The sequence below is a fragment of the Sinohyriopsis cumingii genome, chromosome 1, assembly GCF_028554795.1.
Source record: "Sinohyriopsis cumingii isolate HCF-2022 chromosome 1, ASM2855479v2, whole genome shotgun sequence".
NCBI lineage: Eukaryota > Metazoa > Mollusca > Bivalvia > Unionida > Unionidae > Sinohyriopsis > Sinohyriopsis cumingii.
The window spans coordinates 29,631,295-29,654,948 of NC_142961.1; the positions used below are offsets into that span (position 1 = coordinate 29,631,295).

Sequence of the window (23,654 nt, forward strand, 5' to 3'; positions counted from 1 at the left end):
ACAAGAGATTTCCTAAATAGTTGATATTTATATTCCAGATCAGCTCTTCTATGAAATGAAACATCATTAGGCATTTTTCTTCTTACATACATATATATGACTAGATAGATTGACCTATCTGTAACCACATAATTAATGACAAATAACAAGAACACTTTATAAATGTTTTTAATAACCTTTAATATGCCCAAGTATGGAAAACAGGCCAAGTGAATGAACAACTTGAGAAAATATGTTTTTGTCAAAGCGATTTAATTGCACATGAAAAATCTATAATTAGTAACACCTAAGGTACGAATATTTTCAGGCTCCAAATAACCCTAAAACATTGACAGCCAAATTTGGTTTCTGTTCATCTCTTTTCTCCATCCTTGAATGAAATAAATCCCCATTTCTAATGAATCACACTACGACCAAGAGTGAAATGGCACCATGCATGCCATGTGGGTGCATCTATTTTTAGAAACAGATTTTTAATTTCGTTGCAAAAAATGATTGCAAATTATAGGTTTTAATAATTAGTTTGTACTTGTAATAGTGCTGCTTATATGATTAGATATGATTTGCTTTATCACATACTAAGACCGCTCCGGTGGCCTAGTTGTTAGAGTGTTCGCCTCAGACGCAGGAGGTTTTGGGTTCAATCCCCGGCTGAGTCATACCAAAGACTTATAAAAAATGGTACTAATAGCTGCCTCGCTTGGGGCTCAGCATTAAGAAGTTAGTGTTAGGGCTGGTTGGCCTGGTGTCAGGATAATGTGACTGGGTGGGACATCATGCTACATGTCTGCGGCATGATGCCTCAGCGCTAGACATCACTATAAACTGCCACACTGCAGACATTGTAGCGATATGACTGAAAAATTGTTAAAACTACATTAAAAATCCAAATCACACACACATTATCACAAACTAAGTGATATAAGAAAACAGCCTTGACCTTATATAGCACATTGGATTCTCCAACTTCACATTTTCCAATATATTTAGGACCGTCATTTTTTTAAATAGCTAAATTTTCAATAACAGAAGGTTTATATTATGTTTCTTTTAAATTCATTGTCATCCTTGATGTATATGCCCAAGAAATTTATGAATATGGCAAATCTAATGAAGAGGTTCTGCTTAGATATGATGACGTCTGCAGTTATTACCTATCTGCCGGTTAACCAATTCACTTGTGGCTTCAGGCTTTTAATACGAAAAATATAAAAGAAGCACAGCAGTGAAAAGTTTCACAAAAAATATTTTAAAGAATGCTTTCACCAAGTATGCTCATTAAATACATATTGGTATTTACATATTGATGTTTTAAGTTTCGAAAGACAAGTTGCTATGTTAATAACACCCAAGCCTAATGAAGTGGGATGAATTTCTATCTCTCTTCTTAGATTAACTTTTTTCAACAGATAAATAAAAATTAAAGATTTCAGATACCTTTCACACAGTAACGAAAGGTAACTTTCATTTCTAATGTGAGTATATGATTACATTTCCCACCATCCAGCTAATGTGTTGGTTTGACATGCTGTCTCATAAAAAAGTCAATTCACTTTTGAATATGACATTATGACACTTTTGAGTTACGTTGACAATGTGTTTGAAGTACAGTGAATACAAGTGAGATAAGAAATGTTACACATTGATTCATGGGCTTTTTTTTATCTAGACAGTGTTAAACTGAAAGACGATAGAAAATAGTATAGGTCAGAGTCATTCATTACCTAACCCCAACTATTTCTATATTCAGGCCATGTGCCAATTGATGCCATATTAAATAATGTAGATGGGCAACCAGTCAACAAATAAAAACCATCAAAGAAAATTTTATATCTGGAAGTGATGAACAGATATTTGCAGGTATTTTGGAAATAGATTAAAAAGTACCAACATATTTTCATGCCTATTTTAAAGAGCAATAAATGATCAGGATTTCAAAGAATATGTGTACTGCATTTAACTCCATAATCAGATGTTACATGTCATTAAAACTTGTGTTTTCTAATTGTATATTAAAATCTCATTCACAGGGAGGCAAGCCCAAGATTATGGACAGCTGTACATTGCCTTTGACAGGTCCAAAATGTGTGGACATGATTATCACAGAAAAGGTAATCCTCACTTTTTACACCCAGAGAAGATTCTGTTATTTTGCTGAGCATGGAACATGCTGACTTTTATTTTAGAAATTGACAGTATAGCAGGTCTTAATACAGGTGTTAACTAGTTTGCCTGGTAATAGCTATGGGTCAGAGAAATAAAAGGTCAAGTTCGCAATAACAAGAATGAAAATTGATTCAAAGACAAGAAACCTGATTGTTCCGTGCTTGGTATCAGATTGTCCATTTAGCACAGTAGCTCTAAAGTTTGTATTATTTACATTATCAATGATTTATTGCCCTCTTTTTGACAAAGATTTGAAATAGTATGAGAATCAGACATGTTATACATATCAGAAATTCATATTGTTTTGAAATGGCATGAAAATCGGACATGTTATACATATCAGAAATTCATATTGTTTTGAAATGGCAGGAGAATCAGACATGTTATACATATCAGAAATTCATATTGTTTTGAAATGGAATGAGAATCAGACATGTTAAACATATCAGAAATTATTATTGTTTTGAAATGGCAGGAGAATCAGACAAGTTAAACATATCAGAAATTCATATTGTTTTCAAATGGCAGGAGAATCGGACATGTTACAATTATCAGAAATTCATATTGTTTTGAAATGGCAGGAGAATTCTATGACTGAGTTATGTCATAGTAGGATTAGGTACAACTCAGAGACATTTTGGATATAAATGGTCACATGATACTGATCTGGAATTTTGTACACATGCGTAAATTCTTTGGACTACTTTTGGTTCCCTGTTTCTAAGTCACTTTATGTGAACCTTTATACCAATGCTTTGCACTATAGTATTAACAAGCCCCCATCCACTCACCTCAATGATTTTCAATGAAAATTCACAATCCCAAGATTAAAATTGCCCATTTTAAGTTAAAACAATGTACTGCACAGACCTTACTGCACTCCAACACCCACCCCTTTTGCCAAATGAAAGCATATCAGGCTTTACAAGCCAATCTTCAGAAACTATTGCTTTTCGCAAAAACAATATTTTCCACAAGCTCATATTAAAGGTCGGAGTCATATGATGAGGAAGGGATGGACACAAATTTGCATTTGAAAAATTTTAATGCATAGAAAGTAAGAAGAACATATCGAAAACAATACATGCCATATATAAGTGTAGTATTGAAAAAAAGAAATAGCCTTATCTAAACAACAACAACCAGAAACAAGTTTAAAAATGACCATACCAACTTCCATTGAACTGGCATGGCCACTTGTACACTCTACTTTATAATACTATATGAAGAGTTGACTTTTGGCTAGCAAAGATGGCGCTGTGTATTCTGGTACAGAGAAGACACTAATGAATGAAACATTTTAGCTACCTGAAAGTAAATGCTTTGTTGATGACATCTGTTGATATGATTACATAAAGGAAGAAAATTGGAATTATAAAGATTAAGTTATTATGGTTGGGTATGTATCAAAGTGTGAATTGTTACCTAATCACTCACAAAGTTAATGTAAAGTCCTTTGGACTGAATTTACTTTGTGAGTGATTAGTTAAAATTTACACATAGATAAATACCCAACCATGATCATTTAATCCTATAATAGATTAAGCACTACTCTAGACACATCTTAAGACAATTTGTTTTATATTACTGTGATCTATTTAATATAATTGAAGTACACTGTTATGTAATACATACAATCTTACCTTCATGCATTTTTTAAAGTCCCTAAGGTTACAGCACCTAGCACAATGGGGTTTTTTGGGGGGAGGGGGGCTGTGGGTTAAAAACCCTTTTCCAATTCAGTTTGTTTCAGGAATATAATATTATTGCATACTCTCCTTCGTTCAGTACCACTTTTGCCCCTGGGTGGGGCCATGGGGTCAACATTGATAATATTGCGGTCAGATATTTGTCACAATTTACAATTCTGTAACCCTGTATGGTACTTCATGTTTGGAATGCAATATCATAACAAAAAAACCTTTCTCATTATCCTACCCTCTGGATGTGACCCTGGGGTGAAGAATTACAGTTTTTAATATAACATAATCGCACAATGACCTCTTGGATTTTATAACTCCTACCCTTGGGTCAAATACATGGGCTAAATATGTTGAACACCTTTTCATTAATCATGTATTGTGCATTGGTACTTTTTTTTATTATGCCGGGCCATTTACTGCATATTGACACCCAATTAAGATGCACAGCACTAAAAAATTAGAATTTTTTCATCCTCAACCATCTCTTGTGCAGCTGGAAAAATGAATCCAGATTGAAAGTAAAGCATTAGGTTTAATCACAGGATACAGTTCATTGTGGAGAAATGAATTTCAGAGTCATTTTAGTTATCTTAAGATTTCCTCAAGGATGGGAAGTTTCACTATTAATTGCAATGAAAGCACAGCATCAATATTTTACTAACAGAACATTTTTAAAAATCAAGTTTCAATGTGGACAGTTGTTTGTTGAAATAAATATCCAAGGTTTTGAGAAAAGAAATCTTATTTGGTTGTGAATTGACAACAATTATAAGCTCAGATTTAATATTGAAGTTAGCTGAAATAATGTTAGCAATCTTTCATATGTTGGTCATCTTAAAATAAAGGTAATTTGTAAAGAAAACCAAACAACTTTATTAGTTAAAGCACTTTATTGACAGTTACTACTAACATGATTATAAAACAAGTATTTAGCCATTAAATAGCCCAGATGTCCTCCCCCAAGCAGTTTGCTTGTCATGCAGGGATGACATCACTTATATTTTCTGAGGTTCCTCTGTAACTCACACCTTTGCTTATAGTGTTGTCTGTTTTTGGACCCTGCTGTGCATGAGTTATCAAGGGAGAGGTGTATATAGCTGGAGCAATGTCACTTAATGAGATGTTGTTGTTATATAATTTGAGTGCTCAGTTTTAAATAAAGACAGCTTTTTCCCTCAATGAAACCTCAAAGGGGATGTTTTTATTGTCCATGTTAAGAAATATGTACATACATATATTATACCTACCAGCGTATCTTGAAAGAGTAAATGGTTATTTGCCAGTTGTTTATCATAACATAAATATTAAAATCATATGCTACTGACCAAACTTCAGGAACACATTTTCTGTGATTGTCTTCATACAAGCTACAATGATATTGATACTACTAATAAACATTTCCACCACTCTGGTGCCCTAGTGGTTAGATTGTCCACCTTGGATGTGGGAGGTCACAGGTTCGAACCCCAGCTAAGTCATACCAAAGACTTATGAAAATGGTACCAATAGCTACCTTCTTTGGCACTCAGCATTAAGAGATTAGTGTTAGGACTGGTCAACCTGGTGTCAGGATAATTTGACTGGGTGAGACATCGTGTTAAATGTCAGCAGGACAGTGCAAAACATTACCATAAACTGCCACACTGCAGACATCGTAGTGATATGACTGAAAAATTGTTAAAGCTATGTTAAAAATCGAGATCACACACACACACTCAAAATAAACGTTTCCTATCGTAGTCTTCTTACCAGCTAGAATGATATTGATACTACTAATAAACATTTGTTGGAAAGCATGACATAACAGTCACATTTCCAACATCATCATCATCAGAGTGTTTCTTAAATTTGCATATATTCCCTAAATCCCGTGATAGATTTTCATCATATTTATGATAAATCATTACGGAACTAGGACAATTCATTCCATGACATGCCTGATTCAATCTGAAAATGTCTGTGTAGGTTTTGATTAAAGAATTTTCATATGCCCATATTTCCTAAATCCCTTGATGGATTATGTTCATACTTGAAAGGAAGTCTGTTCACTTGCCCCTTTGACCTTGGGGTTAGGGTCAGTCATACAAATGTTATGGTGTGGTTTCAGTACAATTTTTTTTATACCTGCCATAAGGTGGAGCATCTAATGTTATTATGAATGTTCATCTCTCCATCCATTTGTCTGTTACTAGTATCATTTATGCACAATAATTTGAAATCTCCATGATTCATAGTTACCAAACATTTTGATGACCTTCTTCTAGGATAAGGAAGAACCTTATCAATTTGGGATTCAAAAGGTCAAGGCTAAAGTTCACAGTATGATTGGCTTGCACTTGGGATGAGAATAAAGCCCTATTTTGGGGTCAGAAGATTGAAGGTCAAGTTTGCTGATTAAAGCAGAAAAAAAATGGTTACCATGCATTAGTTCTGCATCACAAACTTGAATCAAACTTTGTGCATGGTTTGTACTTGGGGTAGGATAAAAGCCTATTGATTTTGGGGTCAAATGGTCATTGGTCGGGGCTGTTGTATCTGGATGAAGACTAATGGTTTCTGCACAATAAAATTAGTTCTAGATCACAGACCTGGAGCAGACTTTGCGAATAGCTTACAAATTTTGATTAGAAGAAAGTCATCAGTTTTGGGGTTAATGGTCAAGGTCACTGTGACAATAAAAATGGTTTCAGTTGTTGATTAACATGTTGCATAAGAAAGAAATCAGTTGATGTTGTGGTCAAAGATCAAGGTCACCATGACCCCATAACATAGTTTTTGCTTAATTACTTTAGCTATTGGCCACGTAATTTTGCCCAAATTTGTAGAGGTTTTTGCATTTAAGGTATAGAAGAAGCTTATTGATTTCGTCAAAAAGCCTAAGGTCAGGGTGATTGTGACTTAAAGAAAAATTGGTTTTGTAAAGTAACTTTTGTTCTATAGTTCTTTGATCAAACTTTATGGATGGCATGCAGTTTGGGTAGTAAAGAAACCCATAGATTCTGGGGTTTGATAAGAAAATAATGGTTTATGCACATTATGTTAGTTCAAGACCACATACCTTGACCAAAGGTCTAGGTCATTGAGACCAATTGGTCAATAATCTTTTGGGTAAACCATGCCTTACTAGTGAATACAAAGGGGACCAATAAACTAGGGGTGGACATATTGTTACGTTTAAGCTCTTACAAAGTGCAACAAGAAAAAAGTGAAGACAACAAGCTTTATCAAATTTAACAAATAATTTATTTCCCTTGATAAACAAGATAAAAATGAATCAACTCCAAATATCATCCAAGAATTAAAAAATAGAAGTCCTAGTAATAAAAAGTCCTAATGAAACTGAGTTCGAATCCTGATGAAATCCAAAATGGAAGGCAATGACATATGCTTTGGTCAGCATCGTTCTGATGTGTCAACAGTTCTTTGTTGAATCACAGAAAATAATATTCCAGTGTTTGAATTCTGTGTAAAATTTGATAACTGTCCTTGTCCAAGAATTAATTTAGAGCACAAGTATTTCCAGAGAAAAATAATCTCATAGAATCCAAATAATTTGAAAAAAAATTAAAACTTTAGCTCAAACTGGTCACAATATAAAACACTTTGACTTCTCAAATGTTAAGGCAAGAATAATTATTCTTTCTCAGAACACCAATATTAAATCTGATTATGGTGGAAGATGCCCGGATGCATGTCAATCTTCCGGAAATACCTAATTGATACATGTTTTTTGTCACGTATTCCAAGTATAACCTTGATTTCACTTTATGAATTTACTCTAAGAAAGAATGTTTGAGAAAAAAAATTAAAAGTTGTTTACTTCAGCTCTTACTGATTTCTGAATCAAGGTCAGGAGCTAGGTCAGAATTAGATACAAACTTTCTATTTTTAGTGTTTACGAAAAATTGAACTGAATTTCTGGAAAATGTCAAATCCAGTAAATAAAATTACATTACAATTGCATGTAATGGAATTAAAAAATTAAAACTAACAAACAATTAAATTAAATATGAATTAAATCAAATGTACATAACAATATAATGTGCCATTCAATGTACTCTCATTTCATTTGCTTCAGATGGTGGATCTTGTTCATACATTGGATGAATTTAATTATGAATCTGAGAAAATTCATTCAGTAATAAACTTGTTTGTCCCATGGACCTTTGTGGTCAAGGCCGTTCAGAATATTTGCATTAATGCTTAAGGTTTTGTTCATTTGCTTTTATTTCATAAACCCTTTGATGGATTTTGTTCATACATAGGATGAATCCATTATGATACTGACAATTCATTCTGCAACATACTTGCTTAGCCTTTTGACATTGAGGTCAAGGTCACATTCTACAACAATGTTTCAATCATGGGCATGACATGAGGGCCCTGATCACCTTCATGGTTATTGTTTGGTATTTTGTTCATTAAGTTTACACATTTAGATTGAAGAATAATATCGTATATACTTCCATTACCTTCCATAGCATTCCTGCCCTTGGATCATGGTTAAGGTCATGGGTTCAGAGCATAAAGTTCTGCCCTTTTATATATCAGCAGCATGTGTTGAGGGTTATATCATGTATTTATTAATAGTTAATTTTTTGTTAATGTAAAATGAATAAACTGATTATTACTCTAAGATTCTCTCTATACAGCTGCAGTCTTTAACAGGTTTGAGTGATTTCTTTTTTCAGTGTGTGTTCAGTGTTGACCATGAGAATGGGCTGACTCTGACAGAGCTGGCAGAGGGTACAACTGTTGAGGATGTCGTGGCAAATACTGGCTGTGAATTTGTGGTCAGTACCACATTTCAGTGTTCCATTATACTGTATTTTGCAATTTTTTTACTGTTTATTATTGGTCAGCATATAAATTTTAATATTAATTGCCTACAATTTACAAGTATTTGATAAAAAATAACTTCTCTGTACAAAAAACTACCTACAGTTTACAAGTATTTGATAAGAAATAACTTCTGTAAACACAATTCCCTACAACTTACAAGTATTTGATAATAAGTAACTTCTCTGTACACAAAATTACCTACAATTTACAAGTATTTGACAAGAAGTAACTTCTCTGTACACAAAATTACCTACAATTTACAAGTATTTGATAAGAAGTAACTTCTCTGTACACAAAATTACCTACAATTTACAAGTATTTGATAAGAAGTAACTTCTCTGTACACACAATTACCTACAATTTACAAGTATTTGATAAGAAATAATTTCTCTGTACACACAATTACCTACAATTTACAAGTATTTGATAAGAAATAATTTCTCTGTACACACAATTACCTACAATTTACAAGTATTTGATAAGAAGTAACTTCTCTGTACACAAAATTACCAGACAAAAATAATGATAACTTATATGAATTGAAAGTATATGAAAATTAGAGGATATAAAAACTTGGTTACATACAATGCAACAAGCAAATCTTGTTTGGCTTACTTGTTCTAGACGATATGGAAAGTTAATTTTGTTTAGGCAAACCTTTTTATTTACCTGTTTCTTTCATAAACTGAATAATTCAGCACAATTCTTTGAAAATTCTAATCTGTCAAGTCAAAATTCTGATTTACATTGAATCCACATTTATCCATGGGTGACAGTTTTATGTAGTAGCTAAAAACCATCAATTAAAAACCCAAAGAACATTAATCAACTTTTGAAGTTGTGGTGGTGTTTGGTGTTTTATGTCACAGTAACACAGATAGGTTATTTGGTGGAGAGGCAACTTAAGCAAAGTGCCTTGCCCAAAGACATGCCACAACACGCAACCCAGGCTTATCTGATGGTAGTGTAACCAGTATCCTTTCGGTCACATTTCTTGTATGCTAACTACCAAGCTACTACAGTGGATATATGAAGATGAAATAACCCCATTCCTCATCATTTGCAACATAATAAAGACTGATACCTGTTATGTCTTTAGGCTTGAATAAACAGCAACACAAGAAAGAGCGAAAACAGCAAGCTTTGACAAATTTAACAAATTATTTATTTCCCTGGAAAAATACTGTAAAGATGAAGAAAAATAAGAACTTAGTTTTAAGAATCAAATCCAAAAAAAAAATCCAAAAATAATCCATGAATTAAATGTTAAAAGTCCTAATAATGAAATGTTCTAATGAATTCAAGTTTGAGTCCTGATGAAAATTCCTAAATGGAATGCGATGATGTATAGTGTAGTCAGTAGAGAGCTGATGTGTGCAGTCCTTTGTTATTCAACAGTCAATAATATTTCAGGTGTTTGAATTTCAGAATAAAATTTAAATAAATATTTTTGTCCAAGAATTCTGTATGAGCACTCAAAATATTTCCAGAGAAATGAATTAATCCTTTTGAATCCAAATAATTTGAATAAACATTAAAATGTAATTCCAAAAATGACACAACAAAAGAAAGACCTTTACTTCTCAGTGTTTAGAAGCCCCAATAATATTATTTCTCTAAAATGATGGTTTAAAACTTTAATTTTATGCAAAATAGATAAGGGTCACATGATTACGTAGCCCCTATATGTCCTTGATAAGAACCAATCATGTTACTCCAAGAATAAAAGCTGTTTACTTCACTAAAAACTGTTTACAAGTCGAGGGTCAGGTATCCAAAACAGCCTCGATCTCAACCTTATTATTCCCACAATAAAAATAAATTTTAAAAAATCTTGTTGAGATGACTGTTACTCAGTTTGAATTAAGGTCAGGAACCAGGTCAGCCTTATGTGTTTACAGAAATGAACAGTCAAGGTCAAACTATTTTCTGGAAAAAGTTCAAGCTCCTATTTAACAGAACTACATTATTTTGACATATAATGAAATTAAAAAATGGAAAGATTTTAAAACCTACAAACAATTAAATCAGATATAAATTAAATCAAATATACATAACATACCCATGAAAATAAATTCATTATCATTACAATAGTGGGACAAATGAATGAGACAAAACAACTTTATCAGACAGACAGTTTTTCTTTGTCAAAATGTAAATTTCTTGTGCATAACTTTAAGTCGGTTCTAATTTTCCATAATTTATCAAAGAGAAGTTATTTTATTTTGATTCAGTATGTGAAACATCTGTCATTATTTCACAAGTCACCAAAGACAAGTTATCTTGATTTAGTGTGTGCAACGTCTGTCATTATATAACAAGTCATCAAAGACAAGTTATTATTTTTATCCATTGTTGGCAATATCTGCCATATTTTGGAGAGTCTCTGTAGCATTTTGAAAGTTAACATTAACCCTGCCACCTTGAGTCAGTAGTAAACATCATTTACAATAAACAATGCAGAAAGCTAGCACAAGAAAACTGGTAGCAGGACTAGACTTGGACCCAATGTAACTTATTGCTCCTGCAAATCTGGCTCTTTTGGTATCCACAGTTGGCCACATTTTATACATTGGTAAAACCTGTTCTTTCCTTGGGTAATATTTAGGCTTATAATTCATTTGTTATTATTTCATAATCCATGCCAAATTAGTATTATTATTACTATTAGTGAAGTATGCCTCTCACTTTGTATGGTGTACTCTTAAAAAATGAATGGCTTAGTACTTCTGTAAACTGTGTCTTTGTTTGCAATACATTTTCATATTTAATTGTGTTCTTTTGACAATATATTCATTAATAATTATTAGTATTTACCTTTCTTTAAAGGTTGCACCAAACTTGAAACCAATGGGACAAGTAAATGTAGATGGATGAAAAGGGAGATTACTGCAGTCACCAAACATTCTGATTTATCTTTGAAGATTACATACAGATCAGTCACTTGTTATAATGAAGACTTTTACCACCATGTACATTTAATTAAACCTCCCACAAGTATAATGATAAAATACTGTGGGTTTACATATTGATCACTCATTATAATGACGACTTAAACTTCACTGTACAAATTGAACATGAATAAAATAATGTTAATTGTTTTGCACATTTGCAGACAGTTTTTCAAGTAAATACAAGTCTGTGTGTTCTGATCGGTAATTGATCCATGTTAGTTCATCACATTGAAGAAAAGTATAAATATTCTACTTCAGTTACCGTATCACAAAAGTAGGTCATTGTGACCCATGTTTTATGCTTCACTTTTGATTAAATATGTGTTTTCACTGTTCATGCTTGGTTTGGTTTGGTGCTTTACAGCACAGTAACACAAGAATGTTATTGTTAGTGCCGAGGCAGTTTGAATAAAATGCCTTGCCCAAGTACACACCAAGACAGCTTACCCAGCTGTTCAATGATTGAATGCTAAAACTAAATTATTGTATGCATCTATATTAGAAAAGGTGATTTTTCCAGGATGTTCACGCGGATGGGGAATTCCCCCTCTAGCATTTTTCAGAAGTGGGCATTTTCAACTTTAATAGAAGTGGGTAGGGCAGTTACATAATATATGAACAGTATATATAAATTTACCCACTTATTTAGTATGTTTCAACAAATGTATGATAAATAACTTTTAATCAATAAAGATGAAACTTGCAGCTGTTTATCTTCATTATTGACACAGCAGCAATTATGCACTTTAGCAATGTCACTGTATTATGTATTATAACAACGGCACTACATTAGGTGCTATAACAATGACAGTGCATTGTGTGCATTAGAACTGCATGTAACAGGAGTGAGTTTACCACAGAATACTGAAAACTGCTGGTTTGATATTGTACAGCCTCAATGAGCGTTGTTGACAAAATGCTTTGAATAACTAGACAAAATAAAAATATCTCTTTGATGAGCTGCAAAAAGTCACTTAGTAGGTTCTTGATTACAGCAGTTGATTCCCAAATCAAGCACCTGCCCTGTCAGATTTAGGCTTGTTTATTAATGAATGGCACAGGTAACAACTGTATAATATGCATATGAATGAGTGTAGGAATCAAACAAGTAGACTGCATTTTATGTGACCTCACCTGTAGTGGCTAATCAAGGCATTACTGATGCATAAACTATGTTTATAATACTGGTTGTCACTGCAGGGTTACTCAAAGCATGTTGCTTTTCAGCTAGTTAAATCAGGCTTTTATGCTTTGAAATGATAAAGGTTCAAAAGCAGATTTTGCAAGTAACTATGTTTTTCTTGAAAAGAAAACCAAAATGAATCTCTAGTATTTAACAACCCATTCTAGTACCAGTACTTTGATATTAAAAATTATTTCTTTTTATTGAATTTTTATTCCTTGTCACAGTATGTATGTATGTAGATAGGCAGGTAGGTTGGTATGCATGCATGTGGTTGAATATGTGAGCACAGTACTAGATACATAGTGCTCGATAAAAGTTAAGCTCTGAAACTGTAATGACAACAAAACTTTTATTGTCTAGGTCACTTTAGTCTGAATTTAATTTTTTGCATGTTAACTAATATTTACAGTGGCTACTGGAGATTACTAAAGCTTACTAGAAGTAAGCTTTGTATCATTTATTACATCCACTTTTCTACATTTCACCACAAATGTGGTAAAGGCACAAGCATTAGTACATGTCTTTCCAGTTTTGTCTTTATGTCAATGTTTGAGATACAGGTTTGAGCATTTTGTCTTCAAGTCAGTTTCTCAGACAGTGATTGAGCATTTTGTCTTCAAGTCAGTTTCTCAGACAGTGATTGAGCATTTTGTCTTTGGGCCATTTTGAATTAGGTCAGTTTTTTCAGACACTGGTTCATCATTTTGTCTTTCTCAGACACAGATTGAGCAGTTTATGTTTAGGTCAGTATCTCAAACATGATGGCAGAGTATTTTGTGTATATTAGGTCAGTATCTCAAACGTGGTGGTTGAGAGTTTGTGTTTAGGTCAGTATCTCAAACATGGTGGTTGAGTAGTTTGTGTTTAAGTCAGCATCTCAAACATGCTGGTTGAGGTATAACGGTACCAATTGCGCAAGTCCAGGTGGGCGGAACTTAAGGTGTATGGAACATTGTATTCAGAATTAAAGAACAACACTAGCTGTGATTGGTGCATTATGTAAGAGTTGTACTTTCTGTTTGGCTTAAAAAAATGTTGAGCCTCTTGGCAACATGTGAGTTTGTGTTAATTTCTATCTAGATCATATTTTGTATTTTTTATGATTTTTTTAAAATGTGGTACACATGGTTGAAAATGTGCTTGTTGTGACTAGATAACTCTTACCCCTGTCTAGTTCCAGTAGAGTTATCTCTCTTAAATGCAATGGAGTACCTGGTTATGTCATTGTCAAATTGACAATCTAGCATTGTTCTATATGACAGTGTGTGACATGCATGCCCAAGTAGGACAGAAAGTATATTTATTTCACAAAACATTAGCATTGAGGTATATGGAAAAACAATTGGTACCGTGATACCTAAAGGAAAGAATAGCCTCACAGTGTATCCATAGAAACGCATACATGTGGGCGGCATTTATGAACTATACTAGTTTGATGTAGGAAAACAAATGTGTGCTGAACAGTTTTGGTCAAATATTGAAAGGTCTTTAAGAATAAAATGTATGAAATCTTTAGAAAATAGCACAAGTTGGCTTTGGATGGGGACTTTCGATAACTATAGCTATGATAGATATAGACTTGTGTTACCTGATGCCTTTATGTATGTGCTGTTACCTCCTAGATTGGAATGCATGCAACAAAATAAGTTATGGAAACATAGTTGATTTTGGCCAAATATTGGCTATTTTACCTGCAAAAGATGAAAAATCATATGTACAAAAACAGCTATCTTGTTCTTGTAAGGCATGCCATAAACCAGGATAGAGAACACTAAGTACACTTGTAGAGAGATCACTTGTACCATGTGGGATGTTCTGGCATGAGTAATTTTTAGGTAATTTATTAAGGATATGGTATTCCTTCCCACTTTGATTTGAATTGTCCTGCTCTAATTGTCCTTTTTTTTTTTTACACTTTCCAGCTTTGAAATTGTTCATGTAGTTAGTTCAGTTCTCTTGCATTCCCTTTTGTTGAAGTAGCAGTGAATACCAACAAACAAGAACAGTTTCCTTAAGTCAGTATTTCCCATTGGCACTTGTATAAGCCCAATTATAATCTACTATTGACTTTCAATTAATCCTATTTCTTTCTGTCAAGCTGCTCTTGTGGAATTTCCATGTTTGGTCCAACATTACAGAATGATAACCATTTTAGTCACACAGTGCGTATTCATTCCATTCAAATCCACACTGTTCTTGAAACTTTGCATCCCATCGCAAGAATCCAAATTGGCATGAGATGATATCTGCATGGTTATGGAAGGCTGCACTCTACATGCCGGCATTGTAGAAAATATGAACTATGTGATATGAAAGAGCTGCGTCATCTTAGAAATTAAAATTACATGACTGTTGAGGTCTCCACTAAATATAGGAGTCTAAATGTTAGGTTCTCACTTTATCAGTAATGTATTTTGAGATAATTTAATTGCAATGAAGTTAATACAGGTTGTTGATGAACTCATCTATATTACATGGATACTGTATTAGAGGTTACCAGACCTTATGTATATCATTCAGTTATCTCCCTTACACCAGTCATAACATTTCAAGGAAATAAAATCTGACATTTTCAGTGACTGGTTATGAAAATAAAGAGAAGATTTGTGAAGTATTATATTAGCTCTCAATCTTGATGCAAATGTAAGTAGAAGCAATTTAATAATTTCTCACAGTAAAGTTTACAAGTTTAAAAACTGATAAGGTATGCTCTGCTTGGATCTGAGATAAGTTTCTCTCTATCTTATGCCAATTATTATTAAATTCTCATGTAGAAGAAATATACTTTATATGTATCTATATTATCTAAATTATTCACCCTTTTATATTAGATGGAAATGAACACAACTTCACTTGAAATTTGGGTATCTGTAAGGGATGTTATAGCACAGTTGCCTTTGGGCTGTCCTTGGACCTGTTGGGCCCTGCCCCATATATTTGTCCAAGGTAAGGTCATCAAACTTTCACTTCTCATTTCTCGCATTGCTGATTTTGCCTCCTTTAATTCCTTTATCATAAGCTACCTCTCCCTTTTAGATAAACACTTTCCTCCTGTTTTTAACTCCATTTGATGTGCTATACTTAGTGTTTATATTTGGCATTTTTCTGTATTTTATTCCCCTAATTTCACCCCCCAATCCAACATAACCACTTATAAGCTGTGATTTACTATATTTGGTGAGTGATTGGCTTATTGAAACAATTTTATTCACATTACAAAGGAGGAAAGCTTATTATTTGTGTTACAAAGAGGATGGGTAGGTGGACCTTTGTGTGAGGACTGGTGGTTAGTGACCTCTTGTATCTGCAGATAGTGTAAAGTGGTCAAAGCTTATACTTTATAATAAGATTGGGTCATGTCCACCGGTCTCTGATGTTAAGTTCTGCACCTACCAAACAAATATAAATTCCTTTCTTTTAGGTGAATTGTACATTTTGAAGTAGGACAGGTACATACTATTTGGTACATTGACCTTTGACCTAGTTATTACATAATATGACATAATGTGATATATCCCATATCACCTATGTGAAGATCAGTAAGTGCTGATATGAATAAGATACAACTCATAGTTGAAAGAATTAATTTTATTTCAAAAGATGATTTTGATGGTGAAGCAAAAGTGTGAAAACAATAGTTCAAACAGCTCAATGACATTTTTATACATATTCATATAAGACATAGGCTAGTACCTCATCAAATTGTTTTTCACAAGTGAGACTAAGTATATTTGTTACTTATACAGTCCCGAACTATTTCACAGATTATTGGAAAAATTAAGGTTTGCTATAGGTATAACGGTACCAATTGCGCAAGTCCAGGTGGGCGGAGCTTAAGGTGTATGGAACATTGTATTCAGAATTAAAGAACAACACTAGCTGTGATTGGTGCATTATGTAAGAGTTGTACTTTCTGTTTGGCTTAAAAAAATATTGAGCCTCTTGGCAACATGTGAGTTTGTGTTAATTTCTATCTAGATCATATTTTGTATTTTTTATGATTTTTTTAAAATATGGTACACATGGTTGAAAATGTGCTTGTTGTGACTAGATAACTTTTACCCCTGTCTAGTTCCAGTAGAGTTATCTCTCTTAAATGCAATGGAGTACCTGGTTATGTCATTGTCAAATTGACAATCTAGCATTGTTCTATATGACAGTGTGTGACATGCATGCCCAAGTAGGACAGAAAGTATATTTATTTCACAAAACATTAGCATTGAGGTATATGGAAAAACAATTGGTACCGTGATACCTAAAGGAAAGAATAGCCTCACAGTGTATCCATAGAAACGCATACATGTGGGCGGCATTTATGAACTATACTAGTTTGATGTAGGAAAACAAATGTGTGCTGAACAGTTTTGGTCAAATATTGAAAGGTCTTTAAGAATAAAATGTATGAAATCTTTAGAAAATAGCACAAGTTGGCTTTGGATGGGGACTTTCGATAACTATAGCTATGATAGATATAGACTTGTGTTACCTGATGCCTTTATGTATGTGCTGTTACCTCCTAGATTGGAATGCATGCAACAAAATAAGTTATGGAAACATAGTTGATTTTGGCCAAATATTGGCTATTTTACCTGCAAAAGATGAAAAATCATATGTACAAAAACAGCTATCTTGTTCTTGTAAGGCATGCCATAAACCAGGATAGAGAACACTAAGTACACTTGTAGAGAGATCACTTGTACCATGTGGGATGTTCTGGCATGAGTAATTTTTAGGTAATTTATTAAGGATATGGTATTCCTTCCCACTTTGATTTGAATTGTCCTGCTCTAATTGTCCTTTTTTTTTTTTACACTTTCCAGCTTTGAAATTGTTCATGTAGTTAGTTCAGTTCTCTTGCATTCCCTTTTGTTGAAGTAGCAGTGAATACCAACAAACAAGAACAGTTTCCTTAAGTCAGTATTTCCCATTGGCACTTGTATAAGCCCAATTATAATCTACTATTGACTTTCAATTAATCCTATTTCTTTCTGTCAAGCTGCTCTTGTGGAATTTCCATGTTTGGTCCAACATTACAGAATGATAACCATTTTAGTCACACAGTGCGTATTCATTCCATTCAAATCCACACTGTTCTTGAAACTTTGCATCCCATCGCAAGAATCCAAATTGGCATGAGATGATATCTGCATGGTTATGGAAGGCTGCACTCTACATGCCGGCATTGTAGAAAATATGAACTATGTGATATGAAAGAGCTGCGTCATCTTAGAAATTAAAATTACATGACTGTTGAGGTCTCCACTAAATATAGGAGTCTAAATGTTAGGTTCTCACTTTATCAGTAATGTATTTTGAGATAATTTAATTGCAATGAAGTTAATACAGGTTGTTGATGAACTCATCTATATTACATGGATACTGTATTAGAGGTTACCAGACCTTATGTATATCATTCAGTTATCTCCCTTACACCAGTCATAACATTTCAAGGAAATAAAATCTGACATTTTCAGTGACTGGTTATGAAAATAAAGAGAAGATTTGTGAAGTATTATATTAGCTCTCAATCTTGATGCAAATGTAAGTAGAAGCAATTTAATAATTTCTCACAGTAAAGTTTACAAGTTTAAAAACTGATAAGGTATGCTCTGCTTGGATCTGAGATAAGTTTCTCTCTATCTTATGCCAATTATTATTAAATTCTCATGTAGAAGAAATATACTTTATATGTATCTATATTATCTAAATTATTCACCCTTTTATATTAGATGGAAATGAACACAACTTCACTTGAAATTTGGGTATCTGTAAGGGATGTTATAGCACAGTTGCCTTTGGGCTGTCCTTGGACCTGTTGGGCCCTGCCCCATATATTTGTCCAAGGTAAGGTCATCAAACTTTCACTTCTCATTTCTCGCATTGCTGATTTTGCCTCCTTTAATTCCTTTATCATAAGCTACCTCTCCCTTTTAGATAAACACTTTCCTCCTGTTTTTAACTCCATTTGATGTGCTATACTTAGTGTTTATATTTGGCATTTTTCTGTATTTTATTCCCCTAATTTCACCCCCCAATCCAACATAACCACTTATAAGCTGTGATTTACTATATTTGGTGAGTGATTGGCTTATTGAAACAATTTTATTCACATTACAAAGGAGGAAAGCTTATTATTTGTGTTACAAAGAGGATGGGTAGGTGGACCTTTGTGTGAGGACTGGTGGTTAGTGACCTCTTGTATCTGCAGATAGTGTAAAGTGGTCAAAGCTTATACTTTATAATAAGATTGGGTCATGTCCACCGGTCTCTGATGTTAAGTTCTGCACCTACCAAACAAATATAAATTCCTTTCTTTTAGGTGAATTGTACATTTTGAAGTAGGACAGGTACATACTATTTGGTACATTGACCTTTGACCTAGTTATTACATAATATGACATAATGTGATATATCCCATATCACCTATGTGAAGATCAGTAAGTGCTGATATGAATAAGATACAACTCATAGTTGAAAGAATTAATTTTATTTCAAAAGATGATTTTGATGGTGAAGCAAAAGTGTGAAAACAATAGTTCAAACAGCTCAATGACATTTTTATACATATTCATATAAGACATAGGCTAGTACCTCATCAAATTGTTTTTCACAAGTGAGACTAAGTATATTTGTTACTTATACAGTCCCGAACTATTTCACAGATTATTGGAAAAATTAAGGTTTGCTATAGGTATAACGGTACCAATTGCGCAAGTCCAGGTGGGCGGAGCTTAAGGTGTATGGAACATTGTATTCAGAATTAAAGAACAACACTAGCTGTGATTGGTGCATTATGTAAGAGTTGTACTTTCTGTTTGGCTTAAAAAAATATTGAGCCTCTTGGCAACATGTGAGTTTGTGTTAATTTCTATCTAGATCATATTTTGTATTTTTTATGATTTTTTTAAAATATGGTACACATGGTTGAAAATGTGCTTGTTGTGACTAGATAACTTTTACCCCTGTCTAGTTCCAGTAGAGTTATCTCTCTTAAATGCAATGGAGTACCTGGTTATGTCATTGTCAAATTGACAATCTAGCATTGTTCTATATGACAGTGTGTGACATGCATGCCCAAGTAGGACAGAAAGTATATTTATTTCACAAAACATTAGCATTGAGGTATATGGAAAAACAATTGGTACTGTGATACCTTGAGCAGTTTGTGTTTAGGTCAGTATCTCAAACATGCTGGCTGAGTAGTTTGTGTTTAGGTCAGTATCTCAAACATGCTGGTTGAGTAGTTTGTGTTTAAGTCAGTATCTCAAACATGCTGGTTGAGCAGTTTGTGTTTAGGTCAGTATCTCAGACATGGTGGTTGAGCAGTTTGTGTTTAGGTCAGTATCTCAGACACAGTGATTGATCATGTTGTTTAGGTCAGTTATCAGACAATGACAGTTTTGTGTTTTGGTCAGTTTCTGAGATCCTGATTGAGAGTTTTGTGTTTAAATTAGTTTCTCATACACTGTGATTGAGCATTTTATATTCCAAGACACATTTCTAGTTATTTTTCACAGGTAACTATTGAATCGGAAGTTTAACCCATTACCTCATATAGGTGCCTTTGGATGCCTCTACCCCATTCTCATAGAAGTACCTTTGGACGCATCTACCCGATTCACATGAAAGCAAGTTTGGACACTACACCATTCTCACAGAAGTGCTTTTAGATATCTGCCAATCAGAGATTTTTTTGATAGTGTCACCTTCCGGGAAAACCCTCTATTAGATTCTACATTCATTGATTAAATGACCATTTTGTCAGATCACATTGTTACTGTTTAACAGCTAGTTGTAATCTGCTATTTTAAGTTACTTTGGTCGGATTCTCTTGACTCCAAAATGGAGGCCACGGATTTCGTTCAGTACTTTCTGGGGTTTGAACAATCAGAATCATTACTACGAAAGCTTCAGTAACTTAGGTAAAGACTCATATATTGATGTTGGCAACATTGAGTTTTGATAATTTATCAAAGTAAGATGATTTAGTGATGTAGACAAAGAAATGGTAAATTTCAAGTATGAGAAATGGCAGCAATGGTTGGTCACATGGCTTCACTGGCTTGACAATGAACGAGTTCTCTCAAGATTTTAAAGCACATTAAAAAAAATATCTTCTGTTAAAGATAATTATACAACTATAATGAACAGATTTTACTTGTAAATCTTTCTTTACATAATGTGTACTAAAAATGTAAAAGGGTTAAAATTACTGTTGCATGTAACATATTACACTACCGTAACAGTTAACAGGCAGGTCTATGCACATGGAGTCCAGTAAGTAATAGGTATTCTATTTGTATTACACAACCACTGTCATGTAACATATTACACTACTGTAACAGTTAACAGGCAGGTCTATGCACATGGAGTCCAATAGGTAATAGGTATTCTATTTGTATTACACAACCACTGTGTGACTTTGGTACATGTTTATCAATTGGCTACAAAGCCATACACTCTATCAGGTAATGGGTTCTGGCTGGTAACAAGCACAAAATAAAAAAATTTGTACAGCATGTATAAAATGTAGATGCTTAGTACCTAGTCATGAGGAACACCTCACTGTAACAAAATATTCTTGTAAACCCAAGACTTTTTGCTGTTGCAAGAAAATGCTGTATTGTATTAGCGATGTTTTCAGATAAAGTTTGTTTTCTAAGCAAAATCAGGATATCGTAAAAAGAATTTGCACTTGCAAATACAGTGGGTAAATATTTGCCATTATCAATTGGCTTTCATTTGATGACAGCATGCACATTTCATTTTGACAGATGGCAGTGTACCATGCATGGATTTTTAAAATGAAGGCAGCATGCACTACATGACAGTTCTAACTGATGGCAGTATGCCCTGCATGACAGTTTTGACTGATGGCAGTATGCCCTACATGACAGTTGTGACTGATGGCAGTATGCACCGCATGACAGTTTTGACTGATGGCAGTATGCCATGCATAAGATTTTGATTGATGGCAGTTTGCCATGCATGACAGTTGTGACTGATGGCAGTATGCACTGCATGATTGATGACAGTATGCCCTACATGACAGTTGTGACTGATGGCAGTATGCCATGTATCGATATTTAAAATTAACTCTTTACCTTCTGCTAATGCGTATATGCAACAATAAAAATAGCCTTGTAACCCCAGAGATGCATATTCAAGCTGCTAATAATACTCTCTCTGTCCCAGTTGGCTCATACATATATTTCTGGCCAAGGGTTGGGAAACCCCAGAGATGCATATAAACATTTTGTATTAAAGCTTTACATTGGATGAAATCACAAACATCCAGTCTAGTTAACAATATTTAGCCAATGATAATAGTCCTTACATAAAATGAAGAAAGTGTTCTATTAGTAGTTTTACAGCTTATAAAGCAGGAATTTCTTTTGAAAATGAGGTCAGTTGTCAAAGTGAAACAAAATGACTACAGTCATGTAATCTGATGACAACTCCAATGAAAGTTTTGAAGAATTTGAAATTGATGACATTGCAAACGACATTGCCTTTAATGATCTGATTAAAGACAAAGGATCTGACATTAGTACAAGTCCTGTTTTGACAACTGACATTTCAGATTTGTCTGAATCTGAGGATGAAATGTGCGACAATCTTTTCTGGTCAAAACGTGTGACCGTTATATGTGGGCAACTTTACAGCAGATTCAATATGCAATGCATGTCATTTCTTATCTGTTTATTATTAATTGCTTAGAAAGTTTTTAAATGTTTTGGTCATGATCTGTTGACAAGTCACTTTGCTCACGCAATTTTTGTAACATTATTGCAAGTTTTGACTTAGCTGAATCATGTGAATGCAGATAGTCTTACAGGTTTCATTGGATGACCATGTAACTTAGGAAATGTTTATCTTTAGATACATGAATAAGTCACTGAACTACTGCAGGTTTTATTAGAGTTATTGCCGTTTTTCTTCTTGAAGCCCTTTTGTAATTAGAATCTTGTAAACATAAGGTATAACGGTACCAACTGCGCAAGTCCAGGTGGGCGGAGCTTAAGGTGTAGGGAAGACTGCATTCAGAAATAAAGAACAACACTAGCTGTGATTAGTGCATTATGTAAGAGTTGTACTTTCTGTTAGGCTTAAAAAAAGTTAAGCCTCTTGGCAACATGTGAGATTATTTTAATTCCAATCTGGACCATATTTTGTAATTTTTTTGTGATTTTTTAAAAATGTGGTACACATGGCTGAAACTGTGTCTGTTGTGAGTAGATAACTCTTACCCGTCTAGTTCCAGCAGAGTTATCTCTCTTAAATGCAATGGAGTACCTGGTTTTGTCCTTGTCAAATTGACAATTTAGCATTGTTCTCTATGACAGTATATGACATGCATGCTGAGGTAGGATAAAAAGTAAATTTATTTCGCAAAACATTAGCATTGAGGTATATGGAAAAACAATTCGTACTATGATACCATAACTGGTATCAGTTTTCAGTGGATTGCTATGAAACTTCATACATGCTTTGATCATTTTAAATGTGCGTGTCATGCACCTAAATGCACTGTGCATCAGAATCATGTGAATGCAGCTAGTCCCCTAGTTTTTCATGAATCTCTGTAAAACTTGGTACGCATTATCTTTACCATTAGATTTTGCTAAGGTTATTGCTGTTTTTGACTTGGACCTGGATGGTACAGCAGAATATTGTGAATATAACTTATCTCCAATTTTGGTGGGTCATGATGAAATTTTGTGATAGCTAAGACCATCTGATGATGATGCACATATTGACCAATCACTGCTCTTTCTGGTCATATTACAGTTAATACAAAAT

The 23,654-nt window shown here is 33.7% G+C and overlaps 1 protein-coding gene across 1 annotated transcript in view; it reads left to right on the forward strand.

Annotated features, from left to right (window-relative positions):
- The window catches only part of LOC149806612 (succinyl-CoA:3-ketoacid coenzyme A transferase 1, mitochondrial-like), a 101,953-nt gene extending 89,583 nt beyond the window's left edge, over nt 1–12,370 (forward strand). Inside the window, exons 13-15 of the mRNA XM_089955616.1 lie at nt 2,031–2,111; nt 8,561–8,662; nt 11,541–12,370. Coding sequence (XP_089811742.1) covers nt 2,031–2,111; nt 8,561–8,662; nt 11,541–11,588 — 231 coding nt within the window. The 3' untranslated portion in view covers nt 11,589–12,370. The remainder of the gene's footprint in view (nt 1–2,030; nt 2,112–8,560; nt 8,663–11,540) is intronic.
- The last annotated feature ends 11,284 nt before the right edge of the window (nt 12,371–23,654 follow it).